At 31.7% G+C, this 10,264-nt stretch overlaps 1 protein-coding gene across 1 annotated transcript; it reads left to right on the forward strand.

The window, feature by feature from the left end:
* Window positions 1–4,204: 4,204 nt before the first annotated feature.
* LOC21399851 (ornithine decarboxylase) lies at window positions 4,205–6,465 on the forward strand. The gene is made up of 2 exons (XM_010111894.2): window positions 4,205–5,108; window positions 5,876–6,465. The coding sequence occupies exons 1-2, from the start codon at window positions 4,268–4,270 to the stop codon at window positions 6,298–6,300; spliced, it is 1,266 nt and encodes a 421-aa protein (XP_010110196.1). The 5' UTR covers window positions 4,205–4,267; the 3' UTR covers window positions 6,301–6,465.
* Window positions 6,466–10,264: the final 3,799 nt, after the last annotated feature.

The raw sequence follows: 10,264 nt of genomic DNA on the forward strand, positions 1-10,264 counted from the left end.
ATTTGGTACGTTAACTTTTCTTTATTGCTTCGCATCCGTTACATTATAAAAACTTGTCAAAATCGAGACTCAAAACATCATGACTGAAAGTTTAGCATCGAAATTATTGCAAACGAAAAAAGGATGCATCTGTCCAGATTAAGCTTAAACTAAACAAAAAAGACTATTCTTGATTAATATGTTTTTAATTAATATAGTTATCTAATTAAAAAGACTATTAATTAATTAAAAATAATAGATAAAAATACAGATACTCGTGTATTTTAAAGAATATTTATCTCTTTTTTCTCACAAGAATGAAAGCTTGATAGTCTACCAGCAGGAGCTCCAATCTGGGGAAGTCAGAGTCAAGAGAGCATCCACTATAAAATATTCGAGTCAAGTCCCAAATCAAACATTGTAAACTTTTATGATGCTGGAAAGAGAATTCTCAGAAGCATGCTGCAACAATTTGCTCAAACTTCAGAATTTGCATAATAATACGTAAGTTACGATAGATTTGCGAAATTTAAAAGAATATGATAATTTCTGCATTTGAATGATGTATTTACGAATTTTAAATGTTGAAATTGTAAATGCTACAACAGATTTGTGAACAGACAGAGTGTTGTGAAGGCACCATAGAAGCACCCGTAATGACTTCACTATCTCTCCAAACCTGTGCTATAAAGTGAAACCATGATTCTTGTGCTTCTGATCAGATCGAACCCACCAATAAACTAATGCTTAGTTCCTTAAGAGCTAATTGAGGTTTCGTAAGAGTGGACGATGAGAATTGTTGAAGTTTATTCTAGAAAGGAGAAGCATTATCCGTCTTGATATTGAAGGAAAATTGAAAAAACCATTCCTGGATGAGCTAGTTTTATTTCAAACAAGAGATTTCAATAGTAAAAAAAAGAGAAAGTTATAAATTTGTATTGATACTTAAAACAGTAGAAAATTGAAAGACAAGATTACGGCTTTGTTTATTTTATCGATTCGAGTTTTTAATTTTAATTTTACTATAGTTAAAAGATCTCATAAAAAGTCACATTTAACTTTTTTATTATAATTAAAAACTCTCATATAAAGTCACATCTTAACTCGAATTAAAAATTTAAATCGACAAACTGAATGAGATTTATTTTATTATTATTATTATTTTCTGTTCACTAGGGGTGACAAGATAACTTTTTTTTATACATGTTATATGGAATATCAAGTTATGACGTCAACATGAATTCATAAGAAATGTCAGGTACTCCTTTCACTAAAAATTCGGGAAAGGCAATTGCATCTTTCACAATTTTGGAAAAAAAAAATGACAAATACCCTTTAAAATTATTTTTTAGTTGAATAATTATATAAGTTCAAAAGTATCAATAAAATATATAAAAAAATCCATTGTAAGGATAAATTTTTTGGCAAGATCTTTAATCCGGCACTCACTGTTTACTGGATTAAAATGACAGATGTATAATTTTACCGTTTTCGTGTATATTTATATGTAAATATATATATGTTAAATTATAAGAAACGACAATGTATATTAATCTTCGAAACATGTATTTTTTATAGCAATTAAGTGAACACATGGCATAAAAATATGTATATTGGCTGATTTGTTGTATTTCATGTTAATGAATATAAGCGACAATATATATAGTGAAATATGTTTTTAGTATCTTGTGTTCTTGATAATATTAAAATGATATCTCAATGTTTTTAAAAACATATTCTTGATACTCTGAAGTTGATTTTTAAGATGTAAAATAACCTTAGTACTCTTTTACTTAATCAAAATCTAATAAATCTAGAAAAAAATCATGAACTTTTTATTTTATTATTTTCCTTTAAATATTTTAATGTCTTAAAATATTTTCATTTTTTTAAGAAATTAGTAAAAGTAGGCACGTGTAATTGCATGAATTTGACTGTGATATTTATTGTCTATTAGAAAAATAATTTTATGATGTAAACAAATAAGTTCTAACTAATCGCCATACTCTATTATTTTTCTTAACATTTAGACCGCATGGCTTATTTTGATGGGGTGAGTTTTGTAGATTCGGAAGTCATGTTCAGAACGTAATTCAAATATTATTTAATTTGACCACTTTTTCTTAAGCTCTATGTAAGAGAAAACAGTAGATAATAAATAAGTAAAAAGTACAAAAAGTGAAGAACATAGAAGGAAACACAAATTAAACCGTTTCTTCTTAAGGCTTAAGTAAGATAAAACAATAGATAACAAGTAGATTAAAAATACAAAAATTGATAAGGGCATAAATAGAAACACAAAACTAATACATAACACGTAAATAAAAAGTACAAAAGGTAAATAACATAAATAGAAACACAAATTATACCGTTTTTTTTCTTAAGCCCTAAGTAAGAGAAAATAGTAGAAAACAAATAAGTAAAAAATACGAAAGGTAAAGGACATAAATGGAAACACAAATTAAACTGGGTTTTTTCTTAAGCCTTAAGTACAAGAAATAGTAGATAACAAGTAAGTAAAAAGTACAAAAGGTGTAAATCTGATGGCCACAATTTTTGAGCGGATCAGTCAGGTAAAATTGATGTGCCGGTTTAAAGACTCATCCTTAATATGTATATTGGTTTATTTATTGTATTTCATGTTATTGATTTGTTTTTTCTAATTAATCACTTCCTCATCGGTGTCTTGCTGTTCGAAGTCATCCTCCCCATCAAACAAACCCATAATTTTACCAAACAACTCCTCTGTGGGGACAAGCGTCTTCTCATAAATAGTCAATGAGCAATTCTCCTCTTTAAAGTTGTCGACCATCCACATAATCACGCATATATCGGCAGGCAACTATTGTCTTGAACTCTCTTTCAAAGATGGCAACCTTAGCATTGGGGAAACTGACACCAACATCAATTGTTAGCTCACTAGTAGTGCTCGCCTGTGTTTTCAATAAACTTGCCCAGTCACTTTTGTTAAACTTGCAATTTAATTTCAGAACTTGAGGTGGTATGAATGGCTCTTTCGCCAACTGTAAAACTGTAAAAGCTGCTACTTTTACTAAACTCTTTCCCCCTCCATAAACGATTAAGCCTAACTTTTTTTTTACTAATTAAGCCTCTCTCTGTTTTGTCCAAAGAAAGAGCTTTTTTTTTTAAATTGGGTTTCACATTTTTTTAATATATTTTTTCCCTGTAGTCATCTCATTTGTCTCTCACATCATCCCTTGTCTCTCACATATACATGTGGCCACCAACCTCACTCTTCCTTCTCCCTTTTCTCTTCATTAAACACATGACCAATAAAAGCTGTCACTTGCAGTGTATAGAAGCTAGCACCTACGAATGCTTCTGTAAGGACGTGATAAATCCCGTCCGTCCATTTCCATCGAACAGCTAAAAATCACTTATCAGATAAGTCAGGTAAATAGTTACTGTCGGACTAAAGAACATTCCTAAATTTTTTAGCCATTTTTTCTTATTTTATATACGTGGAAGGTGTGATCACTAATATCATATTCCTGGAAAAAGTAGGCGTGCAACTTCAAACAAAAAAAAAAGTCAGAAATATTGAAAAGATAAATATCGTGCAACACGTTAACGCGCTACACAAGTCATCACAACTTGATTCTCATACGTTGGTGAACTTATCTAGCCATATATAGTGAGTAGAGATGACAATTCGTATTATCGTGTTTGTATTATATTTTGATCATTTTTTTTTAATTTACAGTTAACTTGAACACGACTCGTGACACAAAATATTTTAAAAATTACAACACGAACACGACACGATCACTTTACCAAGTGACACGACATGACACGAAAATGAATCGTGACACGAAATTGACCTGTGAACCTGAAATTGACACGAAAATTGTATACTTCTATTTATTTTTTACATATTAGAAGTAATTTAAAATTCATAACACACTAAATTACAATAACATCCATTAAAATTAAGCAAATAATATTATAAGATTTTGAATATAACTATCATGATATCACAAGTTTATAATAAATAAAAAATATATGTATTTTTTAGTTTTTTACGAGTTTCGTGTCGTGTTCGGGTTAGGCGGGTTTAACCTAAATCGACCTGTGTTTTTCGTGTCAATTTCAAGTCGATTCAATTTTGATCCGAATCTCTTTCTTTTCAACCTTAATCCGTAAAATTTGTCATTTTTTAGTCGTGTTGTGTGTCATTACCCATATTGCCGGCTTAATAGTGAGATTGCCGGCCTGATAGTGGGATATAAGCTCTGATCATTTTCTTCAAATACGTATTAGTATTTCCATGGAGTCGGATCCTAAGAGCCTCCAAGCTGTAATGGAAGCACCCACTTTGAGCGGCAAGGTTATTACCGTCTTTCCAAAAGACGACGGCTTCAACAATTTCATAAAATCCGTCATTCTCAAGAACGAGGTCCAAAACACTAAGCAACCGTTTTATGTCCTTCATTTGGGCGCCGTCGCAAACCTCATGGACCAGTGGGTCCATTCCCTCCCGGAGGTTCGGCCTTTCTACGCCGTCAAATGCAATCCCGACCCGACTTTGCTTGCCGCCATGGCTGCGCTCGGCTCGGGCTTCGACTGCGGTAGCCGGGCCGAGATCGAATCCGTCCTCTCCCTCGGATCAGTTGGTCCGGACAGAATCATCTTCTCCAACCCTTGTAAAATGGAGTCTCACATAAAGTACGCCGCAACTGTAGGTGTTAACCTAACAACATTCGACTCCTTGGATGAAGTGGAAAAGATCCGAAAATGGCACCCCCAAAGCAGCCTTCTCATCCGGCTTAAGTCCCCGGAAGACGCCCGAGTGCAGCGCCAAGCTTCGGATTCCAAGTTCGGCGCGCTCCCCGAGGAGGTCGTCCCGCTCCTCCGGGCAGCACAGGCGGCGCAGATCCCAGTGGTTGGCGTGTCTTTCCATGTCGGAACCGCCGTAAAAAATTTTAGGGCTTATGCCGCCGCCATAGAGGCTGCCAAGGCGGCCTTCGAGTTGGCTACTCGTCTCGGCATGCCTCAAATGCGAGTGTTGAACATCGGTGGCGGCTTCACGGCCGGCCAAGGCAGCTTCGAGGAAGCGGCTTCAATGGTTAGAGCCGCTATACATACTTATTTTCCTGACGCGGAGCCAAGTAAGTCCCAAGTGGGGAACTCAAGCGCCCACTCAACTTTTTTTTTTTTTAAACATATATTTAGATATGTTATTTATTATATCAAAATACAAAACTCCCACTAAAATTCCTTAAAAAAAAAAAACACTAAACAATGAAAACTTGATCTTATAATCTTGTTAGGCTCCGTTCATTTCATTGGTTCGAATTGAGAGCTTGAACTAAAAAGTGAATTCATAGGGGAGAAAATCTTGTAGCAGATTGGGTTAAATTTAAATTTTTGTGAGAGTAAACATTGTAGCAAAAAATAAAATTACATTCTAATTCAAACTAACGAAATGAATGAAACCTTTTTTATTAAGATTATTCTGATTGGTGCAATTTAAACTTTCGTATCATTTCCAATCTTTTTCTCAAAGTTTAAAAACTCTCATTGTACCCCCCTAAGTTTTGATTTAAACTCACTTAACTCTATTTGTTAGAATTTTTGTTAAAAATAAATGGAAAAAGGAGCTAATACGATTATGTGATCATCTTTTTATTAAATTTTCGATTAAAAACAAGCGAAAAATAGCACATGACTATATTCTTATTTTTTTAAATGATTTTAATATAAATTCTAACAAGTTAGGTTTAGTAAGATTAAAAGTCAAAATTCATAAGATAAAGTAAGAATTTTAATAATTTAGGAGAAAATTAGGAATGGTCTCAAAGTGTTAGGGGCACTGGTGTGAATAATCTTTTTTATTATTTATCCTACTGACAAAAATTTATGACTGACGCGTTAGGGTTGAACCTCATGGCGGAACCAGGCCGGTTTTTCGCCGAGTCGGCTTTCACATTGGCCACCAACATTATTGGGAAGCGGGTTCGTGGGGAGGCGAGAGAGTATTGGATCAACGACGGAATCCATGGGTCTTTGGCAGGGGAAGTGGCTTTGGAGTGCGGAAATGGAAATCTAAGTAGGTGCATGCCTCTTGCAGGGACAAGCAAAGAGGTCTTCAGCTCAACGGTGTATGGACCAACCTGTAATTCGCTTGACATTGTTCTGAAAGGCTACTGGCTACCGGAACTTGTGGTGGATGATTGGCTTATATTTCCCAACATGGGTGCGTATTCATCAGCTTTTAAGTCCAGCTTCAATGGCTTCAATACATCTCTCTTTTCAACCTACGTTGTCACTGATGCTGGATCTTTCTCTTCCACCGAGTAGCTGTGCTTGATAAGAAAATAAGCTATTAAATCTAAAATTCTATTAATTTCCTTCTTATTCTTGTTCTAATTCTGTGTGTTTTTCTTAATCTGTTAAGTGGAGTGACTTAACAACTTTATGAGTCGGTATTTATTGGTATATGTAAATAATATGGTATTCGAGTTTATTTTATTTTTTACATAGTTGTGCTTGATTTGGATATCCAAAATATGGCGCAAAGAGAATAAGCTATTACATCTAAAAATTTATTTATTTTTTCTTTTGCTTCTTCTTTTTGTTTTTTCTTTCTTTCTTTCTTCCTTTGTTTCCTTTAGGTTTCGGGATAAATTGATCATTATATTATTTTATGGCCTCGGCAATCAGATATGGTTGTAGCATTTCCGATTAGTGTGTTTATTTCTTTTTCGAGAATTACGTTGTTGTGCGTGAAATATTTTAAGTGCATTATGTCAAAACATTAGTTGGTTCAAATCAAATGTCTCTTTGCTTTACATGTTTAGTGCATGGTTCGAACTTAACAAGCAGTGAGAGTAGTAAAATAAATGTGACAATTTTTTTTTTAGGAAGTGTTATTAACTAAAAGCGACTTGGAATGCGTCAAAATTGTTGTAAAAAAGGGGAAAAAAAAGGCATCTGAATTGCCATATATTTTCTTAATTAGGAAAAAAAAACTAATAAAATAGAAAAAGATATCGCTTATATCCTGTGACTACTAATCACTTACCTTGCTAGTTAGTTGTAACAAGCCACTACACATAAGAACAAGAATTAATTTCATAAATATCCTTCCTCAATTCACACGTCCCTTGAAGTTTTAAAAAGGTTCATATTATTTTCACCTCATGAATTATGTAAAAGAGGTTCAAAACACCCCCTTAAACTAATATAATTTTATATATGCACTCGAATTATTGATTTTATGTCAGTTAGCTCTTCGATCTTTTAAAAGATCGAGAGACAAGTTGACACAAAATCAATAATTCATGCGTTACGATTACTCGAGTAGTTATCCCGTTTGATTATGCGTGCTTACCAAGACGCGAGCTTGTTGGATTGCTGTCAAAGACGTTTTCTCCCCTTTCTTTGGTAAGCAAGTTTCCTTTCACAGTGTTTTAAAGATTGAGCTTGAAGCTGTAGGATCAAGCAAGAAGCTCCATCGGCGACTTTCAAAGCTACGGATAACGTGTTTATTAAGTCATTTTAGTGCTTGTTAAATGATTTGAGTTAGATCTCGTGAAAAATGTGGTATAATGTAGTATTACGGATAAAAGAGAGTATTTTGAACTATGAGTACATAGTTCAAGAGTGAAATGAACCGTTTTCAAAATTCATAAAGTATATTCACCTAAAATATGTAGTTAGGGGGCATTTATGAAATAAATCATAAGATTAAGTCATTTAGTGCTTCTTAAATGATTTGAGTTACATCTAATTTGAGTTCTGAGCTTTGGTATTATCGATGTAGGATGTTGATCTTGACATGTGAAAAATGTGGTATAGCATTAATATTACAGATAAAAGAGAGTATTTTGAACTATAGTACATAATTCAAGAGTGAAATGAACCGTTTTCAAAATTCACAAAGTATATTCAACTAAACTATGTAATTAAGGCGCATTTATGAAATAAATCATAAGAACAAATTCCAAATTAAAAGACACTGAACAAAATGACAATTAGTTTACATGTCAATGATTCATCTGTTTAGTTTGTTGTTCCTTCCGGATAACCAATATTGAAAATGATGTCTTGGAGAGGACTTGACTGTCCTATAAAAATAAAAAACGAGATGCGGTGAATAAATGAAATAAACGACAATTAGTTACACCAAATGCATGTAAATAATGTTACGAGAAATGTTTTTCTATCTAGTTATACCAAATGCATGTAAAATAATGTTATAAGATACTCTACTTGGAAGACACTTTAGCATTGAAACATTTTATTAAATATGAGGTAACCACAAACAACGTATTGCTGTGCCGTGTCGCTTGATTATTTATACGTTTATATGACAAGACCAATATATATATATATTTATGTTATATACACACGATTATCGTGCAATCATTTTTTTCACACTTAATAAAATATATTTATATACACTAATATTCTTATATTTTTCTATTCGGTTACACAATATATTTTGGTGGCTAAAAGTGCGTTACCTAATACCTTTCCTGTCTTTTGGGTCTCAGCAAGTGACATATTTTTTTGATAGCTACCTGTATTTTTCATGAATATATACATGAAAATAAATATTAAAAATGTCTCATTTATCTATACACACATAGGCCTCGTTCATTTCACCAATTTGAGTTTTTAATTTTAGGTTTCTACAGTAAAAAGCTCTCAGAAAATGTCACATCTAACTTTTTCTGGTACAGTGAAAAGCTCTTAGAAAATGTCACATCTCAGCTCAAATTAAAAACTCGAATCCGCAAAGTGAACGAGGCCATAGAAATCTTGAAAACGTACGGTTCTGACAAAAACTACACCGTTTTGTTCGAACCTCCGTCACTCCCCCTTCCCCCTTCCTCCTTTTCCGGGTCTTTTATTTTTTAACTCTAAACTTATTTATTTTTCATTTTGGTCCTCTATGACTTTTTTTTAAAAAAAAATTTGTCCTACAACTTTATCCTTTTTCTTTCATTTTTGTTCATTTTGTGTTTTACTTTAAAATTTGTTCTTTTTTTTTTTCCATTTTGGCTCTTTTTTTACCCTTTTTTTTGTTTACTTCTTGCCCTATAATTTTTTTTTTATTATTTTGGTCGCTTTTTGGGATTTTATATACTTTTATATGTGTCTTATTTTTAAAACTTTAATTTGAAAAACTTTATTGTGATGTGCATGTTCCATTATTTGCAACTCTTACTTTTTGGATTAATTACAAAAATTCTCTTTGAATTATGATCCTTGTAATACTTTACTCCCCTCTAGTCTTTAAAATATAACACCCATCCACCCTAAGCTATGAATCATTAACAAAAATGCTCATTCTGTTAGTTTTCTAATAGAAAAGTGGCTCATATTTCATAATTTGAGGGGTATTTTGGTAATCATACATGTTCTTGAAAAAAAATACTACAAACTATAAACTAAATTTCTAAGTAATTTTCTTTTAATTAATTAATTAGAAAAATAAAAATAAAAATTTTGTTTATTGTTTTATTTTATTTATTATCTTATTGAATTAAAATTAAAATCCATTTTTAAAAAATATAAATCTAAGAATCATTGGTAGAAGAGTAATTGTGCACCAAACTGTTTATCAATAATCAATATTTGTGTGACATGTGGCGATTCCGTCAGAAATATTAACAGAAAGAGCATTTTTGTTAACAATTGTAAGTTGGGAGAAATGGGTGTTACACTTTAAATATAAGAAGGTAAAGTGTTACACGAGTCATAATTTAGGAAAAATGTTTGTAATTAATCCTTATTTTTTAATACATGCATATTTTCTAATTTGTTTCAGTTGAGTGATTTAAAATACATTTTTCCCTTACTTTACTCCTATTAACATAGTTTCTTTTATATGTACCCGTGCTTAAATCTTTTTTATTTTTGTTATTTTCATTTTGCTAAAAGATTCTCTATAATGCAATCATTTTTTATGTATTTTTTTTAAATACTTTCTTTCCGAGTGTTCTCATGGAAACATATTTTTCCAGATGTGTCTATTTTTATTTATTTTTTATAGTCTTTATTATTCTAATGGCGATACTTATAAAGGTCTTTGTATTAGTCGTGTACTAACTAACTAATATCTTTATTATTAAATAAATTTAAAAAATAAAATAATAACACATTAATCAAAACTTAACATATGGATTACTCTTGACCACAAATATCTTTATTATTAAATAAATTTTAAAAATAAAATAATAACACATTAATCAAAACTTAACATGGATTACTCTTGACCACATGAGTTCAACTAGTAGAATAATAATTATAAATA

This window comes from Morus notabilis, unplaced genomic scaffold (genome assembly GCF_000414095.1).
Source record: "Morus notabilis unplaced genomic scaffold, ASM41409v2 Scaffold112, whole genome shotgun sequence".
In the NCBI taxonomy this organism is placed as follows: domain Eukaryota; kingdom Viridiplantae; phylum Streptophyta; class Magnoliopsida; order Rosales; family Moraceae; genus Morus; species Morus notabilis.